The 20234-nt window shown below is 51.8% G+C and overlaps 7 protein-coding genes across 7 annotated transcripts; 5 read left to right on the plus strand and 2 right to left on the minus strand.

The window, feature by feature from the left end:
* The first annotated feature begins 538 nt into the window (after positions 1–538).
* On the plus strand, positions 539–4239 carry K489DRAFT_382390 (uncharacterized protein). The gene has a single exon (XM_033605359.1). The coding sequence runs from the start codon at positions 853–855 to the stop codon at positions 3748–3750; it is 2898 nt and encodes a 965-aa protein (XP_033457485.1). The 5' UTR covers positions 539–852; the 3' UTR covers positions 3751–4239.
* A 977-nt stretch (positions 4240–5216) lies between these two features.
* Positions 5217–7585, plus strand: K489DRAFT_395686 (alpha/beta-hydrolase). Its single transcript, XM_033606852.1, has 2 exons — positions 5217–6877; positions 6954–7585. The coding sequence occupies exons 1-2, from the start codon at positions 5574–5576 to the stop codon at positions 7375–7377; spliced, it is 1728 nt and encodes a 575-aa protein (XP_033457486.1). The 5' UTR covers positions 5217–5573; the 3' UTR covers positions 7378–7585.
* Positions 7491–10132, minus strand: K489DRAFT_382392 (LACT-domain-containing protein). Its single transcript, XM_033605360.1, has 2 exons — positions 9546–10132; positions 7491–9473 (listed from the first exon to the last, which is right to left on the minus strand). Exons 1-2 carry the CDS (start codon positions 9915–9917, stop codon positions 7653–7655), a joined length of 2193 nt encoding a protein of 730 aa, XP_033457487.1. The 5' UTR covers positions 9918–10132; the 3' UTR covers positions 7491–7652.
* A 602-nt stretch (positions 10133–10734) lies between these two features.
* On the plus strand, positions 10735–11545 carry K489DRAFT_323735 (acyl-CoA N-acyltransferase; the record flags this gene model as incomplete). Its single annotated transcript, XM_033601720.1, has 3 exons — positions 10735–10935; positions 10992–11174; positions 11237–11545. The coding sequence occupies 3 exons, from the start codon at positions 10735–10737 to the stop codon at positions 11543–11545; spliced, it is 693 nt and encodes a 230-aa protein (XP_033457488.1).
* An 818-nt stretch (positions 11546–12363) lies between these two features.
* K489DRAFT_411718 (kinase-like protein) lies at positions 12364–15602 on the plus strand (the record flags this gene model as incomplete). Its single annotated transcript, XM_033607841.1, has 2 exons — positions 12364–12586; positions 12646–15602. The coding sequence occupies 2 exons, from the start codon at positions 12364–12366 to the stop codon at positions 15600–15602; spliced, it is 3180 nt and encodes a 1059-aa protein (XP_033457489.1).
* Positions 15603–16452: 850 nt separating this feature from the next.
* Positions 16453–17330, plus strand: K489DRAFT_33015 (uncharacterized protein). The gene has a single exon (XM_033602114.1). The coding sequence runs from the start codon at positions 16534–16536 to the stop codon at positions 16999–17001; it is 468 nt and encodes a 155-aa protein (XP_033457490.1). The 5' UTR covers positions 16453–16533; the 3' UTR covers positions 17002–17330.
* On the minus strand, positions 17186–18078 carry K489DRAFT_33066 (uncharacterized protein). The gene is made up of 2 exons (XM_033602126.1): positions 17682–18078; positions 17186–17613 (listed from the first exon to the last, which is right to left on the minus strand). The coding sequence occupies exons 1-2, from the start codon at positions 17987–17989 to the stop codon at positions 17370–17372; spliced, it is 552 nt and encodes a 183-aa protein (XP_033457491.1). The 5' UTR covers positions 17990–18078; the 3' UTR covers positions 17186–17369.
* Between the last annotated feature and the right edge of the window lie 2156 nt (positions 18079–20234).

Genomic DNA, 20234 nt, shown 5'->3' on the forward strand with positions numbered 1-20234 from the left:
TTAGCTGCTAAGAACGTTATGATAACATACATCACGAGACGGCGCGTGGCCGCCAACTCCCCCATTTCATATCGTAGCCCTTTACAGGAAGAGAATCACAAACACCATTGTGGGCACAATATAGCCAATGCAAATCTGGATGTGGACTCCATTATCGTTATCGTGGATTTTGTAGAAGCTCAATTTCCCCCGGACATATCCACTTGATTGTGGTTGTGCCAATGTGAAGAAATCCAGAATGCGATTCTGAAATATCCTTGGTGCTTCGTAGTCCTTCTTTCAAGGATATCCACAGATAGCTTGGTATCCGCACGCGATGTCTACTGCTAGCGAAAGGTCGTCAATGTCACGGAGATGATTGCGATGTAAATCAAGACTGAATTGAATCGGCCTCGTGCAAGATTTTTGCCCACATGAGAATTACGATGGCGTTTTCTCGACTGCCGTTGTGGACGCGGAACTTGTTTCCGCGCCAATCAGCAGCACCTCTCGAAGCAGGCCTCGGGCACCATTCAAGATCAAGTAACGAGGCAGCGATACCCTGCATCTGGGGATATTATGACTCGATAGATACCATCTCGCGCCAACTGATAAGTCATACTCGACATGATTCGGCCGTTGCCCGGTCGCACGATCATTAGCTGCGCAATTGGTTCTCTGTCACCTTCGACCACCTTGACGAAGCTGTCACGCGACATCATCTGAATCGGATTTTGGTGACCAGAACGCTCGTCAACATTAATCGAGATCCAGCCAATATACCGCCAATGTGAGCAGGAATCCGCGCTCATTTGTACACCCTCTTCGAAAACAATGGCGTCTTTACAGCTGTGAGCCACCGGTGGCTCGCCAATGGCGACCCATTTTGGTTCCGTCCATGGGTTTCCACAACTCCACGATGGCGGCATTATCCCGACACGACAATACCTGCCCGAAGGCGCTTGCAACTATCGAGATCTCAGCGGCAGTGTGAGCGCGACGGCATGCGGGTGCAGGAGATTCTGGCTCAATGAGCAGGATGGATCTTCGCAACGCAAAGAAAGAGCTTGGTGCTTCTGTGGACACCATGCTTGCTACCACGATGTTGCTGGGAGTTCGGCACTAGTACCGGTGAATAGGATGGGGAACGATAACATGGCAACGTCGCAGGTATCACACCTACTGAACCACCCTGCGGCAGCATCATTCACATGTGCCGAGCCCGCGCGATTGTCTGACGCCGCAAATAATGGTCCTCACGCAGCAAATGCCGTTACTGCTGTCTCCCAACAGCCTGCTTCAGGCCTTGGAATTGCAAATGCTGCACCATCGCATTCTCAGTCTATCAACACACGGCTGTGGACGGCGCTGGGCGCTTTCACTCAAAATCAGGGCGATGGGGAACTGGTTTCGACGGCCGTTCCGAGCGTGGCTGGAGACAATCATCCTTTGAGAACAAACCTTGTACACGAACAACGACAAAGTCACGGGATCATGGGTCCCCCCCTCGCCAGCAATTGCAGTCAAGACAGACACAGTCGTGCAGATGCTTTTAGCGCGACCGAAGTGAACACGCCGAGTTTTCGAGGCACCCCCGATCTCCTGACGGCCAGCATACCACCAGCAATGATATATGAGTCACGAGCAGAGCAGATGCGGCCAAGCACGAGACCAATCAGCATCGTTGGCCAAAATGTTGATTTCTTTGGTCGACCTCGGTTGTCCAACTATCCACAAGACGTCGGCACCGGAGTCATGCTATCCTTGCGAGAGATCGAGAACACAATCCAGGACTATGGGCGACGAATCAGCTCGCTCGAGAGTCTGTCATTTTCGCACATGCCGAGCGAGGAAATACAGGATAAGCTTGATCTTGTTGATGGACGACTCATCGATCTAGAGGTCTGGCGGACCGATATGGACAAGGCACGCCCCAGTCCGGAGCCGGAGAAGCAAGAGAGTCCTCCGAGTAGACGGCTTTTGCCCACCGAAAGTGGATCATTTGCTTCGGACGGCTCTTTCGACAGCAATGCCGCAGCTCAAACTGAGGCAGTGGTATTGGCTACTCTAGCCGCCAGTGCAGAAGTGCGGCCTCGCATTGATGCATTGGAATCTCGCATTATGGAGCTTGAAAGCACGACAATGCCATCATTTGCTCGCCCTTGGCAGCTACAGGTTGTGCTGCTTCCTTTCGGTCGCGAATTGCCAGGAGTGTGGTTCTCTGCGATCGAGTCTACCGAAAATTCCTTGCATTCCTTGAATAAATATAAAGAATGGGCGGGTTTGAAGCCGGCTGTACAGTCATCCTTTCGATCCGCTACGAGTAGCATCTGGACGACTGAGAGCATTGCTGCCTGGGCACATAGCGCTCGCGATGAATGGTTATCGCCAAAAGCTTGCGGCCCGTCGGGTGCCGTCTTTCAGCGGCTCGAAAGTCGCGGCCTCGTCTGTGACATTATCATACAATCTCCCGATTCTCGGCACATTTTCAAGGTCATATCAGAAGCATTCGGAGACATAATAGATGCGGAAAGACTAGCACCTGGAGAAAAGGCCGCTCAATTCCGAGGTCTCGAAGAACCATTTATTCCCTTAAGAAAGATTCGGAAGTCGTCTCGCTTGCGCTTCCTCAGCCCGGCTGAGATGGTCACGCCGGCGATGTGGACAGCAGAGTTTCTCGAAGCCAGCGTGTTCATGAAAGTAGATGACCGCCAGCGGCGCTTGTATATGACCACTTCAGAAGCCTACACGCAACCTGAGGTCGCGGGCTGGACATGGCCGACCATAAGGCGACTTCCCTTGGTCGACTCAAATGGCAAGATACAAGCTGCGCAAAATATTGGCAGGATTATCGAATCCTGTTGGACTTATCATGAACGACTAGACCAAGTGGACCGCCTTGACGCCTCATTTGCTGACCAGGAATCTAGGTGGAGCACGCGTAGTCAGAGTTCCGCTCGCAGTGTTCTCGACTCCCATGGAAAGGAAGGAATTGTCGTACGGAAGCGAAGTTCCATCGAGTCCGAGATTGCTCGAAGGTCTGTGTCCATGCCTAGCGCCATTGCCTCTGCAGAAGTGAAGCCGAGCATCGAAGGGACACTTCCAAAACGCCGCGTCGCTTCTCACGATAGCATTTCCACAGCTGCCATTGCCTCCGAGCGACCGAATTCAGCTTCATATAATGCCGCGAAAAGACGCCGCGTCTCGACAACATCAGATCAGCTGGAGCGCCGTGTATTGAATTTCACGCCACGCTGGAGCCGCGAGCCTTCATTGCCCTACGACCACGATGGACATTCCCACCAACACATCATCTCCACGCGCAGTCAGCATCATATCGACCAGCAACCTCCGCAGCAGTTGGCAGCTACTGGCCGTGCTAGTACTAGCAGCAGTCACAAGCGAGGCATCACTCCTACTGCTTACGCGACCCCGCACTCCCATCTTGACTACTCTCGTGCGGATGATCTAGACACAGAGATCCTTGCCGCACGGACCGACATCGACGACGGCGATATGAGTCGAAATGATGAGGACGATGACCTCGAGGAATGGGAGGGTGTTCAAGACGGCACGGATCCTGCTGACTCCCATGTCATCGCCTCGACGCCTCATCCTACCCATGACAGGGCTTTTAATCGAGGCAAAACGGCCGTCAATGATAGAAGCGACCACGGTGAAAGCGGGAGCGACGACGATGACGAGTATGACGACGATGATGATAATAGTCAGAGCGATGATTTCGTGGGTGAATCACTCTCAGATTGCTGACACCTGGCCAGATGAATGAGAACGGCCAAGGTCTGGACCTATTCCTCGCTTCCACATTCGCCAGGCTTCTCTCAACGTCCGGGATTTGACTCCTTCTCTCCACTCATCCCGTTCATTCTTTGCGCCAGACCACAGAAGACTTCTACACTGAATCCAGGCATACGTCAAGACCAAACACGAGACCGGCTTTGACGCCTTTGATACCCGTCCTTTCCCCTCAACAGGAGGCTGACTAGGATCAGGCCACATCTTTCTGTAAACGCTTCTTCTCATATCTGGATTGCGCAGCGATCTGCATTTTTCCTCCCCTCAATTTCCCGCACAATGTCCTGCCTTTCGTTTGATCGCTTTCATGCCTGATGATCCATTGTTCAAGGCTGTCTGGTGTTAGGGGGACTCGAATTTGTAAAACCATGTAGGCTCAATGATGTGAGCAATCATATAAATGTATTAAAGACACTCCCCCAATCATTCAACGTCTGTCACGAAGCTTAGTGACAATTCTCGCCATGGCATTCTAGACTTTGGCCACTAGGCGGCAGTTAAGGGTACGTTAATTAGAAGTGGTTGTGGATCAAATCGACTTGGCCGTTTTCTCTCACGGCCGCCAAATGACAAAATGAAAGGTTCGGTTCAATTGGATTGCTCAGCTCTCCGAGGCGAATCCTCCCCCTGAAGTTTTCAGGTCCTCACATGTCGTATGTCATGCTGACAGGACCATGGCACAGTGAGCGTGTCTCTCATCCATACCATGACACCTGAATCGCAGCAGTCAGCATCAAGGATCCTAGCAGCGATGGTTTCGAACGCCACGAGGACAATCTGGAACTGCACAGGCTCTCGGCATGAAGATTTGATGGGAACCATTCTTTTCGGGGTCTCTCTTCTCGTCAGCGAGAACTCTAAACCCTGGCCTGGAAAAAGCCCATGTAGGGCACGCATTTTCTAATGTTTCCACATATCCGGAGACTTATGCGGGCGGGATCCATCGTCTTAGCCACGAGGTCATCCTTCGGCCGAGCGGGTCATGCTTTGGTCGCGGCTTAGATCAACGCGGTAATTGAGGATGATACAGAGTGCGTTGCGAACTTCATAGCAAAGGCTTGAAGTCCTTCATGTGGTTTGGGAACATTCCAGCGTGTAGCCTCCGATCTAGCGTAGCCTGAAACAGATTTCTAGACCGTTTAGGGCTTTGAAAGACCCGCGTAACATGTCGGAGGAACGGACACATCGAGATATCACGCGAGAATAGGAAGCCGAAGCGCATAACAGAGACGAAATGATGAGAACCTTGGAATCTACAAGTTTAAACAGCTACATAGGGCAGTCGAAAGACGTTATTGGTTTGACGAGCCTCAATTCCTATTTTTAGCCAGCTTCCCTGAAGGAGACTAGCGTGGTGCATTGTCAAACCATCATCACTTCATGGAAATGCTTCGTTTTCGCCAGATGCAACAAGCATGCGAAGACTGATGAAGCAACGCGTATACCGTGCTCTACCATGAGGATGCGGACATGTCATTTCAAAACTATCCCGATGTGTCAGTGCTCATGATCCTTGAAGAGGCGCAATCAGGCGATGGTTCTCGGACTCCTACAAGGCGCGATATGTGCAGACACCAAACCGTCAGCTTAGGGCTCACGACGGACTAGCTGAACTGTGTCTGGGTATGGGCAGTGCAAGGAAATAATGCCATTTGGTGGCCCTTTGGCATCGCAAGATGCTTCATTCTAATGACGGCGAAGCATAAGTAGATGAGATATCGCAACATGTTTGACCGAACAGCTCTCCAGCACTTCACATTCTTGTCATTGCCTCCGATATGGCCTTGAACACCATCTTTTTCGCTCTTGCCACAGCTGGCCTCGCCCTTGGAGCTGCCCTGGAGCCACGATTCACTGTCGGTCAGACAGTACAAACCAACAATGGACCTATCACTGGCCAAGCCGCTTCGGTCGCCAATCAAGTCAGCGAGTATCTCGGAATTCCTTTCGCCCAACCTCCTGTTGGCAGCCTGCGGTTTGCCGCACCAGTGAAGTACTCTGGCAACACAGCGCTGACTGCGACTCGCATGTCAGCATCATGCCCTGCACTTGGTATGGAAGGCCACTCATCGATTGTGCACGATCCTTCGCCGTGGCAGGTCACGATAAAAACGCTAACATTCTACCCTAACACAGGCAGTGGAGACGTCTCTGACCCGCAAGCATTTCCAAAGACAAGCACAGTCAAGTTCGGCTCCAACGGAGTGAAGATCCTCAACCAGATTATAGCAGCAAACACTCCTTACAATGAAGATTGCTTGAAGCTCAACATTTGGACCAAGCCTCAAACCGGCGAGGCGAAAAAGGCAGTGCTGCTTTGGGTCTACGGAGGAAGTTTCCTGCAGGGAGCAACCAACAATAGCATCTACAGTGGCCAGTTTCTTGCTGACAAACAAGATGTTGTTGTTGTGAATTTCAATTACCGTACCAACATTTTTGGATTTCCTGGCGCCCCAAATGTTGGAAATCTTGGTCTCCTCGACCAGCGTATGGCTGTTCAGTGGGTTCGCGACAACATCGCCAGCTTCGGCGGCGATCCCACACGTATCACTCTCTTCGGGCAGTCCGCTGGCGGAGCGTCTCTTGATTATTACTCCCTGGCTTGGTACAACAACGACCCGATCATCAACGGCTTTATCCAGCAATCTGGTAACGTGGTCCAGCTGGGACCCCTCTTGCCAGCAGTCGCGCAGTACAACTGGAACCAGGTCACATCCGACTTGGGATGCGGCGATAGCTCTGCTGATCAGAGTCAAGTCATTGCTTGTATGCGTGGCAGCGGTATCACCATTCAGCAAATCTTGAACTCCGCCGCCAAGAAGGATGTCAAGTTTACCCCCATCGCCGACGGCGTTACAGCTTTTGGCGATAGTGGAGCTCGGATCGCCGATGGACGCTTTATCAAGAAGCCCTGGCTCATCGGCAGCACCAACGGCGAAGGCGGTTTCGTCAACACCCTTTTCCAAGCCAAAAACGGGTTCGCCTTGCCGCAGGCTGTCATTGACCTGGGCACCCTGGCGATTTTCACGTGCCCTTCCCGAATTGCTGCCCAATACCGTCTGCAGAACAACGTTCCTGTCTGGTGAGCCCGCGCCTGCATTCCACACTCCGATCCATGATTCAATCAACAAATCATTCTAGATGCTAACTTCTCCCAGGCGCTACCGTTTCTTCGGCCTCTTCCAGAACACCATCGTTTCCACCACTCCAGACTCAGGTGCTTACCATGCTGGCGAGCTTCCCTACGTCTTCGGCACGACTGGAACACTGAACGGCCCTGCCGACACCGACGCCGAGCGTAGCTTTATCAACTACATCCAAGGCGCATGGGCCGGCTTCGCGAAGAACCCTGTTTCAGGCTTGACGAACTACGGCTGGCCTAGCTACAATCCTAACAGCGCCTCTATGGTCCAGCTTGGCCGCGACGGTGTCAATGGTCCCAACCCGATCAATCCGTCTACCTCCTTTGACGTCCCTTGCCTTATTGCCATCCCGACGACGAGCTTGATCTTCACTCTCGGCAAACTATTGGACAGTATCAAGGCTGGAGCCAGCAACCTCTTGACTCCGATACTCTTCTGATGGCACTACGCATCCGGAGAGAAGCAAGGCGATCTGCTCTACTTGGGACGGAGAATTTCAGATCACGCCATGCCTGTGATTCATTTTTTCCGAGAACGATAATCCCTCGTCGTTCTTTAGATATAAATATTTTGTATGTATGGAATCCCAAATCGTGGAGGGTTTTGTGACACGGTTTTCATGATTCAAGAACATCCAGTTTACCCAGAACGCACCGTCTCGTGACAATTTGCAACGGTGTTCGTATTATGTGTTCATCAGAAATCGTCGAAGTTCTATAGAGCCTCCCTAGCCTCATGAATCGCTTCTCGTGCATCATGAATCATGTTCTCTCCTTTCTCCTTTACATAGTCCTTCGCATGCTCCAACGCACCACCCGCCTGCGCCGACTTCCTTCTCAAGAATTCCCGTGCCTGCTCTACTGTCGCCGCCTGCTTTTCCGAAAGATCGCCCACGAACGACTTGACGTTGCCCATAAGGCTGTGCGCATCATCGTCATCTATTGACGCCGCGGGATCAGTGTTTTCTTCATCCGCGTCGTCTTCGACCGGGATGCGGACTTTGGCCGAGTACTCCTTGATCCGTGAGAAGATAGTCTCTTCGATACGCTCGCCTTTGCCACCGGCGACGCGCAAGATGAGATCATTGAGACTGCTGCGACCCAGAATGTCGACGTGGTCGGCAGTATTGGGCCCGCCACGCGGATTGAAGCGTTCCGGCTCGTGCGGCATCTCGTATGAGATGACGGAGATGTTAGCCGGGTTGTAGCGAGGGATCTTCCAGCCTTGGTTGCACATGTAGCCCGTGGAGAGCAGATTTACAGTTCCGTCGCCTTCGCCCATGACGACACCTCGGTCAATGAGGCCGTCAGCAGATGAGACGGTGGTGTCGATCGTGAGCGTTGTCAAGTTGGTGGCAGGGTCGATGTCTTCGCGATAGAAGTAGGCGCGTTCAGTTGGTTTTCCGATTCCGTAGAAGCAGTAAATTTTCATGTTGGGCGCAATAGGTAGACGAGTTTCCAGAGGGTTCATCCACTTCCTGGGAATGAGCTGATTGGCTTCGACCTTTCGGCGAGAGCGGGCAATGCCCTGACTGTAACTTCGCTTTACCGACTTGGTGTACCAATCCTCGACATTGTCATGAAGGAAGGGTATGCTGCTGGTTACTGTAAGGTTGTGACGAGTCGTGGTATTATCCAGAGGCTTGAAGCTGATGAATTTCCCAAAGGTTGTGCTTTGGTTTGCATGGTCATCAGGAGCTCCCTCGGCGTTGCCCCAGACAGCGTCGCCACCGATGGGAAGCATACTGCTGATACCAGGCATGGCGCGAAATATTTGCGCGCGCTCCTGACGTGAAAGAAACTTTTCCAGTCCGTAAACAGCAAAAGCATTGAGTTGTGCCGTGTCTCGCATTTCACCGCTGAGAACTGCTGGCAGATCTTTCAGTGCGCCGAGCATGCAGCCGGAGATGTTGATCCACGAGTCAACGTGATCTTCAATCCACGAAGGTCCACCGTCACCGTAGCCTTCAGCCTCTACCCAGTGCATGAAGTAATAGAGGACTTGCGATCCCATCGAATGAGAAAGGAGGACTGTTTTGAGGCCGCTAACTTGCTTCGCAGTCTCGATATGAGCTTTTAGTCGCGTAAAGTATTGATCTCGCGTCTCAAGGTTGAGATACGTCAAACGCCAGTCGTATGCAGCTGTGAAAGCGTTTGTCGGGTCGTAACCGATAGTCGCCAGATTTTCCAGGATCTTGTTCCAGATCCAATATCCTGTAATGAAGAAGTCCGCTGCATCGAATCCTTGCGCCGCACGAAGCTTGATGCCAGGAGGATCTAGTCCTGTGTCTTTGTCCAACATCACGTGCCTCTTCCAGTTAGGCTTGTCTAGCACCAGTGCGCGCATCATGCTCCAGGAACCCCATAATCTCTTTCGGAAGTATTGCCGCGATGACTCCTCAGTGCCCCAGCTCTCCAGACCAGTAGAGATGACTCCGGGAATCATGATAACCGGATATTTTGCTTTGATGCCTTCGGATTGGGCTTGTAAGCCAACAGCGAAGGAATCGTAATTCACAGCCTCTTTCTCTGCAGACTATTCGACATCATATCAATATGAGATGCTTCTCGGGATGCGCCAAAAGATTGTTGGAGCACTGCGACTCACCTGCAGTGCGCTCACGTCTCGGATCAACCCCGCCGGCAGGACGTCCATAATGCTGTCCAGACTCATGCCCTCCAAGCCAGCGTAAGAAACGAGCTTATCCAGACTACCCTTCGGCGTCGAGAAGAAGGCAGCAGCGACCAGCGCGAACACACCCCCCAAACTGAAGGTAGAGACATAGCGCCGCCATGGACGTCTTCCCTTTGCCTTTTTCCGTAGAGTCTTCAATGCATCGCGCGGAATGATGTTGTATTCATCGCCTTGACCCTCCTGGACCTTAGCGACGGCTGGCGATGGGCTTTCGTTGCGGTCGTTGTCGCTCGAGGCGTCTCGCGATGTATCGCCCAGAAATCGCTGTCGCAAGGCGGATGCCATCGTAAAATTATCGTAATTGGGATAGAGACAACAATTGAAGGAGTATCATGCGATGCCGAGCTGGGGTTTACGACACTTACACGACGCTGAATCCCTGCTCAAGGTCCGCCTAGATTTGGTTTGAAGCGAAGGGTCGCCCACATCAGACGAGTGTCTTCGCAAAACAAAACTTGGAACGCCAGCACCCCAATTCAGAGAGCTCTCGCCGATTTACTGCAAGGCCGACGAAAGCTAAAAAAGATAAGCGGCAGATCCTCAACCATGGGAACGTGCTTGCATCTGCGTCATCGGTCACTTTCACCCGCGTTAAATTCGTGTCGGCACTAGACTGACTGAGGAAAAGACGGAACATCTTGGACGATTGATGCAGCGCACGTGTTTGTTCACAGCATGTATGATATAACAATATCTCCGAGGCTCGATATCCCAATTCGATATGCCAATGCGACTCTCAAGCTTTGCCTTGTTATTCACGAGTCACTTACCCATGTACGTCGCGACTGCCACTGAGCGTCCATGACAGCCTTCGCCGCCAGGGATCGCTCATGTGTGATACCGCCATCTTGAAAGATGCAGCCGGGAAGCTGACTGCTGAGTAAGCTGGAGCATCGCAGCTTCCCAATCCAGCTGAGCACATCCTTGATGTCTACCAGGTTCGATTCAGACATGTTTTCTGGATGAACCTGAGAATCTTTGCAAGCACCTGGTTGGCGCCCAGAGCTCATAAATCCACCGGACGTTGGGAACAGCACTCGAAATCAGTCAAGCCTGATCAAGTTTAGGTGGAGGTAGTGCAAACCCTGCGGACATCGCTGTGATGGCTGATGAACAGACTCGACCGAACGAGTCGTCGGCCAAGGCACAAGATAGGACGATCCAATACCTTTGCTACGGCAAAGAACGAGAGTCTCCTTACCTCCCAGCCATCAAAGCTCTCATCTCGAAGGACTTATCGGAACCATACAGCATCTACGTCTATAGGTACTTTTTGTATCAATGGGGAGATTTATGTTTCATGGTGAGTACGTAATTAGAAACGAAATGACCAAATCCGGGGTGACTCATGCTCAGTAGGCTGTAGATGGACAGAATGAATTGATCGGCGTTATCGTGTGCAAAGTAGAACCCCACCGAGGTGGTCCCATGAGAGGCTACATCGCCATGTTAGCCACTCGCCAGACACATCGCGGACAAGGAATAGCGACCAAACTCGTTCGAATGGCCATCGAAGCAATGATCGCAAAGGATGCAGACGAGGTAAACCTTTGTTCAGAATCTGCACACAAGCAACCCTTGACTGAATGATTCTTTTTCTCCAGATTGTCCTCGAGACCGAAGTTGACAACGTTCCCTCGCTCAAGATCTACGAACGGCTCGGATTTATCCGAAATAAACGACTTCATCGCTACTACCTGAATGGCAACACCGCATTTCGGTTAGTTCTTTACCTAAAGCCGGGAATCCCTTTCCGACAGACATTCCCGCCAGAATACCCTCCCATAGACCCATTAGAGGCTAGCTATTACGCAACAGCCTTCCAAGAAGACGCCTTGGCTCAACAAGCGGCTCAGATGCAGATAGAGGATGTATATGGGCAGAGCCATAACCCCGTTCAAGGCAGCGTGTAAGCCAGGTGCATATGTTGTAGTCAGACCGTCAGGCGAATAAACTACACGAGGCTAGTGGAAGACGTCAATCTCCCCGCTGCGAGGAACATCCGCTGGCACAGCGATAATGTGCTCTCGCGATGTGTATTCAACGAGGGATTCCTACATGAACTTCGAGCTGGATAGGATCAGGATATCGAATCAACTTCGGCGACATCAAGCTTATCATCTTTCTGATCTCGAGGAATGAAAGTACAAAGACTTCCAAAGGCGTCTCCCGCAGCTCGTATGATATATATGATGTGTGCACTTTTCACACACAAATATGCGAATGAAATTCTGGACTTTGAAAACAGGAGCAAAATTCACATCGCGAACACAAACACACCTGCCATCTCCAGACAACGATCGCATTCTGGCCATGACTACCAAAATACAAACATGAGTCCAAGAGCGTGGATGTAGATGGACACAAAACTTGTTCAGGGAGTGTGGTAGCGAGTGGCTTCAAGCATATCTCTGCGCAGCACCTGGACACCGCCCAAATATTGGTGTAGGTAACGAGATTCCCTAGACAGGTAGGTGCTGTATTTTCCACACGTGCTTTCCTCACAAACTACAATCAGCACCTTCACGGGCTATGGTGGCAAGCATTTCGCCGTAAACATTGGGAAAACAGGTAGGTACATTTTGGCAAACAGTCATCTCATTTCTTAATGCTCTCGACGGAGCATTCTGCGAGATCTGTATCTGTGCTAACATTGTCTCCTTTCGTACATTCTCATCGCAAAGGTATCGATATTCATACAATTCTTCTCAGCAGCCAGAAAGCATGAAGTATGCAGACTCCCGCTCATGAGCGGAGACAATCAGCAAGGACATTATCCCTCACCAAGCTCTGCCGCAAAGCATGCCATCCCTTCGGTCCATCAGAAGCTGGGACTGTTGCCCATCAAGCTGCGGTATACGACTCGAGTCGTCCTGAACCGCTGGGTTCGAACATCATCGCAGCACACTGGAAGACCACCAGTAAGATCATCGCGCGTTTTCGCTCATCATCTGGTAAGCGGTACCGCAGCGCATCGACATAGTGAATTCTCATTGACGTATGACGTCTTCAGTCAAGGTACCAAAGACAAGTGTAGAAGTTCGTGCTGAACCGCATCATCGCACGGCTCGAGTGCCTCCATCGGCTTTGGCGACGTTCACTTTCCCGAAGAATCGTCTGACAAACCCGCGCCACTCGTCAATAGATGGTGAATCTCGTCGTCATTCTTGTCCACCTCCAGGCAGGAGAGTTTCTGTACGATTCCTCAGTCCGGAGAGGCTTGCGACACAGGTGGACGGTCCTGCTGTAGACACTCTCAATACCACAGCGGCCCCTTCAAACTTGGATGAGGCTTGCTCAGACACACAGATCAATCGATTGGCGAGGCAGCTGAGCGCCTTGGGTACGAAGCTAACATCGAGCAACCACAGTGAGACTGTAATCCGTCGTAAGCAGTCAAGCGCAAGACCAAAACTCCCATTTATCGATACCAACCCCGAAAGGATTTTGAGCAAAAACGCGCAAGATGGACGCGTATCACAGAGCACAATCCCATCCCTGCCCTCGAAAACTCGTGCCTCGAATTTTGTTTGGTCACCCAGAAGCGCAGCCTCAACCGCATGCACATCACTTACCTCGCCCGACTCTGCTAGCTCTGGCGTCGGTAAACTATTGAATACAGGGCAGCAAACTTCGATTGAAGCCTGTATCCAGGCTGGCGAGGAGAGTGTGCTCCCTGTGATTGACGAAGATCGTCGTCGGGTGTTACGAATTCCTGTCCTGGACGCGCCAATCATCAACTCGCCTACAATTGCTACAGTTGAGAAAACAGCTGCAGCCAAATGTGCATTGGAGATTCATTTTCAAGAGCTTTTGTTTGAGCCTCATACACCTCGCTCGCTTCGACGAGAAAGATTTGAGAAGCGCATCTTCGAATTAGGCCTACCTAATGAGCAGCGTCTTTCCGCTAGAAGGCATTGGATTCGCGCTGAAAGCGACCACCTCCGTCAAATGCGCATCTTGAAGTCGAGCTCGCTTGCTCGCCAGAGCAGCAAAGGTATCTCCATCGCAGGCTTCGATGTCATCCGTGTCCTTGGCAAAGGCAGCTTTGGCGTCGTTCGGCTGGTCACTGAACGCGTCAGAAGTTCTATACGAGTCGTCAGCGCAGACATGTTCAAATCCGACGAGAGACGTGCCGGTGATTTCGATACAAATAGTTCGATTAATAACATCGCTAACATGGACGGCACCGCCAAACGGGCTGTCCCGACAGGACAACCGCTCACAGATGTCTTTGCCATGAAGGTCATTCGTAAATCGGACATGCTACGCGCGCGCCAAGAAGGTCATCTTCGGGCAGAACGCGACTTCTTGGTCGGCGCAGAGGGCTCTCGATGGATAGTGCCTCTGATCGCCAGCTTTCAGGACAGCACTAATCTATATCTTGTCATGGAATACATGATCGGCGGCGACTTCCTTGGCCTCCTAACACGTGAGGATGTACTCGAAGAGGCTGTAGCTCAATGGTATTGTGCTGAGATGATCTTGTGCATCGAAGAAGCTCACCGCATGAAATGGATTCATCGCGATATCAAACCTGATAACTTCCTCATCAGTGCGTCGGGACATTTGAAGATTTCCGACTTCGGTCTTTCCTTTAGCGGACACTGGGCACATAGCCAATCATATTACAACATTCAACGAGAAAGTCTTCTCGAGAGCCTCGAGTTGACAATTGACGGCGACGAGCAAGATGTGTCCGAGCAGCAGATGTTTGATGAGGAAGACGATTTTCGCACAGGTCATTTGCATCGCCGCTCGCCAGGCTCCTCTGGCAGCAAGCGACCTACTTTAGCTGCATACCGTGAAGGCCTGCTCCCGTATCGCAATCGCACAGAGCGGCGTCGTTTGGCTCGAAGTATGGTGGGAACTACTCAATATATGGCGCCCGAAATTCTTCTTGGGCACGCCTACGATGGTCGTTGTGACTGGTGGAGCGTCGCCATCATTCTTTACGAATGTCTTTACGGCCACACGCCCTTTTACTGCGCCGAGGATCGGCACCGCACCAAGGTTAACATAATCTCCCATCGCAGGACTCTGCACTTCCCGACGAGGCCGCCACGTATTTCGCGTCCAACTGCGACGAACCCGCTGGCACGTAGGTGTCTACCTCCTCCGAGCGATGATGCCGTCGACCTGCTGCGCTCCATCCTGACGGATAAGGAGATGCGCCTGAGTTCACGACAGTATCGGCATACAGAAGCACGGCTCGCGCAACGACTGTCAGCGACAGCGTCAACTTCTGCAAACCTCAGCCGAGCACTGTGTAACCATCCCTCTGTGTGCCACGTCTATGCTAACGACGCAGCTGAGATCAAGGCCCACCCGTTCTTTGATGGCATTGATTGGGAGCAACTGCATCTCCAAACGCCACCATTCGTGCCACGCGTGCGGGAGCATCAGTCAATCACGAAATACTTTGAGAATGAGCAGGACATATTGCGTGATGCAAATGATTCCTCCAGCATTGCTGACGACGCAGCTGGATCTGATAGCGATCTAGACGACGACGAATGTGCTTCTACTGGTCACAATGATGGCAGGGATCAAGAACGCAATCTCGCATTGGCTGACCAATCGCCAAACAAAAAAGACGAAATCCGATGTGATGCGCAGCAGCGTTCGAATGCAACGCCTCCGAAGACCACTTTCCAACCCACGAGACAAGTTCCCGTTGACAAAGATGAGACGCGCCCTCGTGCTCGAGGGCAACCGAATAAATCAGCATCACCACCTCTAGATCGCTACCGGCCAAAGAAACTTCTGAAACGTGCCCGTGACAAAGTCCTCCGCGATCCCAACACCGCGCACATCGTTCTCGACGTGCGCAAGAAAAATGCTTTCTTTGGGTACACGTATCGTCGACCAAAACCTCTGCCCCTGCTTGAGTACGAAGGCCGTTGGGGTCTCGCCTCTGTATTTCGACAACCAGCAAATTACACTTCTACATCGTCGACGCAGGGTTAGGAAGACAACGCGGGATAAGACGAGAGAGGGATAATGCCGGTGTATGGGGTAGACATGTATGGGAACTTGCGGTTTTCGATGCAGTTGTGTTGTCGAACTTAGGCCTACCTCTCTCTTTGATCTCATCAGGCTGCTGTGTGTCTTGAAGCGCTGACAAGCGTGGGTTTACTCTGCTCTTCAAGCACTGTCTTGATGAAGTACTCTCATCAATTCGCATATTGTTTCTAATCTGGCTTCGTCTCGTTCATGTCATCAAGCCATCGAGCCTTGCCCAAAAACAAGTTAATGGTCGAAATCTCACACAAAGTGACGTAGCTATGAAGGCGACCGAACAATCTTCATTACCACTGGCAGTACCAAGGACCGAGTTGCTGCGAGGTCGTTCACGACATCTGCAACCAAAAGTCGGCGGCCTCTATACAGCCGCCGCCAGTGCAAGGCAATGTAATGCATTGTTAATCTCCCTCGCACCTACGCCCACGCTGTGGTATATTCTCGCTGCCCGGTTCCTGCATCTATGCAATGCGCGGGTATGCATGCCTTATGCATGCCTTATGTAAATACGTACGCAGCGCGCTTGCACAAACGAACGTCGGGTTCTGATCGAGACGGACAATGCATCGTCAGAAGAAACCGAGATCTCTTTTCGCCGAGCAGATTTTTCTCGATCCTCGTACGCCCCGTGCTGAGGGGAAATAGGTGGGAAGAGCGAAAGGCGCCGCCGCCAGTGTTTGGTCGTATGCAGGTGGCAGGAGGCTGGGACTCGTGACGCTGCGAGCTGGCTGACGCGGGAGAATCCCAGCGGAGCACTGACAAATGTATGCGATGGAATTTATTATCGCCCCATGCTTTTTTTTCTTATTGCGTATGCAGGCAGACGGCGGAGGACGAGACTACAGCGCAGTAATTATTAGGCGGTGGACAAAAGCACATGTTGGGAGATAGATGGTCCCATGGCACATGTTCCGAGGCAGCGACGTGCTTGACAAGTTTTCTGGCCAGCGCCGCCGCGGGCACTGGCGCAAGAGGCAGTGCGCCGAGTTGCATGATGATGCGAAAAACAGCCTTCCCGCCCGCGAAACTACTGCGGGACTATTCACACCGCTCTGCATCAGGAAGTCATTACTCTTTTGATCATATTGTATCGCCCAAATCGGGCGAGCGGCGGAGCGGAATCATGCATGCCTCCCTTGCCCGGCTCCGCGCTGGTGGAAGTTGGTCGGCATCGTCCATCTGTCCCCATGCAGTCGCCCGTAGCGCGCGGCACCAATGCATCATGTACGGTCTAAAACAGTCAAACAACGATGTGATTTCTGCAAGGTACGAGCCTCGTCGCGAGGATTCGTGCTTTTTCCTGACTCTCAAAACAGACATGATGGCGCGTAACTCTGTCTCCTGACGCAGGTCGTGTTGGATTCGACGTCGTCATTGTCGCCGTTTGCATAGCGACGGCGCTCGAGGATCCCTTGCTTTCACGACGAAAGTCTGAGGACAGACAAACGCAGACCACGTCTCTTGGCTGCGCTGCGCTGCGCTGGCGCGTCCTATCGCAGCAGAAAAGTCGTTTGTCTTGCTAGGCAAGGTCGTATTTCATTTCTCGGAGAGTTCGCATCGCCTCGCATTGCATCTGAAATTCGGATATAGCTCTGCCGAACGCCAGGTTCGTGGCTCGAGATCTGCCCGCGCCATGCATCACCGTTCGCGTTTCAAACCCGCGACCGGAGCCACTGCAGGGGTATTTTTCATGATTTCGCCCGATAGAGATGTTCAAATTCCTAAATTGTCAAAAAGAAAAGGAGTCTCTCTCTCCAAGTGGCTGGAGATGCTGATGTAGCTCGAAAGAATTCTCATAGTCTGCACGAATCGGGATGTGACCAACTCAGAAAATGGCTCAAGCGTGAACGGATCCGACCTCACTCCCTGCGAGCTCTCCTGACATACGATGTCGAGATGGCGTCGAGGCTCGTAAAGGGCATTCTCCGGCGCAGGTCGAAGCTCAAAGTATTCATCCCTGAACGTTGAGGTACTCTCTGCAAGCGTTCATCTCAATGTCATGATCATGATCGAGACCGTGCGCACCTTTGAACATGTCCGAGATCTTTTTCTGACAGTATCTTCGTGTTTACTTGGACCCGAGCTTCCCGAGGAGTTCTTGACGAGAGTGACCTCGTCACGCTTGCGTTATCGTAAACAGAACAAGTCCGTGTCAGGAAGGCTACCATTTCAACACGCTGAGATATTATAGGGTTTGGCATGGTGAGATTGCGTTCTTGGCGACATTTTGAGTCATTTCGACAGACTCGGGGGTCAGATGATATTGAACATCTTGTGAAGGGAAGATTAGTCAACCCAGGCAAACAGTTCCACAGCGGTAGTGGCGAAAGCATGTGATTAGCCTTCACTACTCAATAAATACTCGACAGAAGACGACGGAGTTCATGCCGGGCGTCACGATATCGTATGCCTGACCTGTACTTGAGCATACGAAGATGGGCGTTCGGAGCTTGGAAGCACCGTCCAAGCATTATACGGGATTTGGCGCCCCGGCTTGTCCTCTAGCTGTGATCAGGTGGTCCCGAATGTCGACCAGACCTCCATAGGTATTCGTTCAGTGATGTCAAATATCAGATTTCGGTCGCTGGTAGTGATCGTCGTTGGAACAACGCATCGTAGATTGAATAATGCCAATCTGTGGCTCGCGGTATCGGTTGTCTGAAAAGAGGCACTGCGAAGCGCCGCGAACTGCGCATATGACGCACATGTGCAGTCTCCAGGCTCACATCGAATGGTTCCCAAGCGCGTAGAGAACATGGAACCGCTACACAGCGACGCGCCAGAAGGGCACACGACATGATGCACAAGCGACCAGCATTTCCGCCTTGACCATGTAATAATATGCATGGATAAGATCAGAACGACCAAGGGCGCTTCCTGATACATGCAGAAATATGCGTTGTCAAGGCGCTCGACCGCACTTCACGATGAGACCGCTACTTTGCTACCACAGATTGTGGGTGTTTCGCATGCGCATGGCGGACGCTACTTTGCGTCCATGAGGGTACTAGGTCTCAGCCCTGCACGCGTGTCTCGGAGTATCAAATCACATCGTGCAGATTCTGAACTCGTGGTGGAAACGTCGCGTGGGTTTGTGCCCGAAATCATCTTCTCCGAAGGTGGAGAGTGTCTCACAAATTTTGTGCGGAAATCTCCACGGAGGCACGTGGTTGGTCTGTCAGATCAAAACACTGGTTGATCGGCAACGCCGTCTTCGTCATGAACCGAACAAAGGGAGTTGTTCGAGCAAAGCTATGTGAACATGCCGCGATACCTTGAGGAACGGCGTTGGGAACCGTACCCACCAAAGAACTGCACGGCTTGACCGATGAAGATGTGTCACGCGAACTGCAGAGGTCGCCAAACAACCGGCTATGCGAAGTTGATGAACGAGACCTTGCTCATTCTGAAGTATGAACACCGATACATCATAATCAGTGATCGCGATAATTCTTGAGCCGTGCATGGCCAGATGTAATCCTAAAAATGGTTACAGAACACGATGATATCCAACATCACAAGTCCACTAACCCTAAGCACAGAATGGCTATCACTACCCAGTCCGATCTCTTCGACCCAGGTCCATGGCGTCACATTTACAAGGACAGTATTCTTGCTCATATTGATCTGTGTATCTGGCACGGAGCTCTCCCACCGACCGTTTTTTGGAAAAGCACGTGCTCGAAGGACGAAGACTCGGCAAAACTCGACGAAGCTGACCGCCGTGTAGATTCGGAGCAGCAGAATCAACTCACCTGTGCCACGTAGTTTCTATTGAGGAGAAAGAAGCGGCCAGACGATGGTGCAACAGAGCAATGGGAGGAGTACAACACAGCAGACCCACAGCTCCACCACGAGTTGTCCTTCATTGCTGTAATCCTCGTGTGCAGTGTCTCTCGTTTAACCACATCACCGCTCCCGTGGTCAGTACAAACACATTTCGATGCACACAAGAAGAATGGATGGCATAAAGGTCGCGAAGATCGGTTGAGTGTTGCCTCAGGCAAGTAAAGATCGTGAGGACATCAACTAGCATCACGGATCCTCGCCGGCACCCCACTTGCGGAAGTCGTCCCATTCAATATTCGCTCGGCTCAATGAGCGGTGAAAGTTTCTGTCCGCGCCTCACTTATCCACCCCGCGGAAGGCCATCCGGCATTGGCGTACATGTTCGCCGAGTTTCTGGGACTGATGAGAATAGAGAGAACAGTGCTCTCCATCTACTGTCCATGCATCGCTTACACGACCGCAAGGTTTTCCGGTTTGAGCTGAACGTCAGCGGACGTGACATGCAACTGTCGTTCTCGGTATCACCGCCAAGTGTTGACCGGTGAATTCACGAGCAATCTATATTGCCCGATAAAAATTGGACTAGAGTCACAAGAGCTGATCTGAGGATTGGGATTAGGAATGAAGTCAGTCACTTGACGAAATCCGCTGCGTTATTTGATCCTCACGAGGCGATTCCTGGCTGCTGGCGGATAGTGCTCCATAGTGCATCGAGCACAGCAGGACCAGTATCTCAGCCTTTCGACGAGAGTAGTGAGTCGATAGCCTGCATATCTGCACATGCAAGGT

Source organism: Dissoconium aciculare (genome assembly GCF_010015565.1).
Source record: "Dissoconium aciculare CBS 342.82 unplaced genomic scaffold K489scaffold_10, whole genome shotgun sequence".
Taxonomy (NCBI): domain Eukaryota; kingdom Fungi; phylum Ascomycota; class Dothideomycetes; order Mycosphaerellales; family Dissoconiaceae; genus Dissoconium; species Dissoconium aciculare.

Bases quoted from the DNA above. Each gene is read 5' to 3' on its own strand.
- K489DRAFT_33015 (XM_033602114.1), top strand. From the start codon at position 16,534: ATGTTGGGAGATAGATGGTCCCATGGCACATGTTCCGAGGCAGCGACG.
- K489DRAFT_33066 (XM_033602126.1), bottom strand. From the start codon at position 17,989: ATGCTTTCGCCACTACCGCTGTGGAACTGTTTGCCTGGGTTGACTAAT. The intron at 17,614-17,681 runs GTGCGCACGGTC...CTCAACGTTCAG, and splicing joins GATCTCGGACATGTTCAAAG to GGATGAATACTTTGAGCTTC.
- K489DRAFT_382392 (XM_033605360.1), bottom strand. From the start codon at position 9,917: ATGGCATCCGCCTTGCGACAGCGATTTCTGGGCGATACATCGCGAGAC. The intron at 9,474-9,545 runs GTGAGTCGCAGT...GATGTCGAATAG, and splicing joins GAGACGTGAGCGCACTGCAG to TCTGCAGAGAAAGAGGCTGT.
- K489DRAFT_395686 (XM_033606852.1), top strand. From the start codon at position 5,574: ATGGCCTTGAACACCATCTTTTTCGCTCTTGCCACAGCTGGCCTCGCC. The intron at 6,878-6,953 runs GTGAGCCCGCGC...AACTTCTCCCAG, and splicing joins CAGAACAACGTTCCTGTCTG to GCGCTACCGTTTCTTCGGCC.
- K489DRAFT_382390 (XM_033605359.1), top strand. From the start codon at position 853: ATGGCGACCCATTTTGGTTCCGTCCATGGGTTTCCACAACTCCACGAT.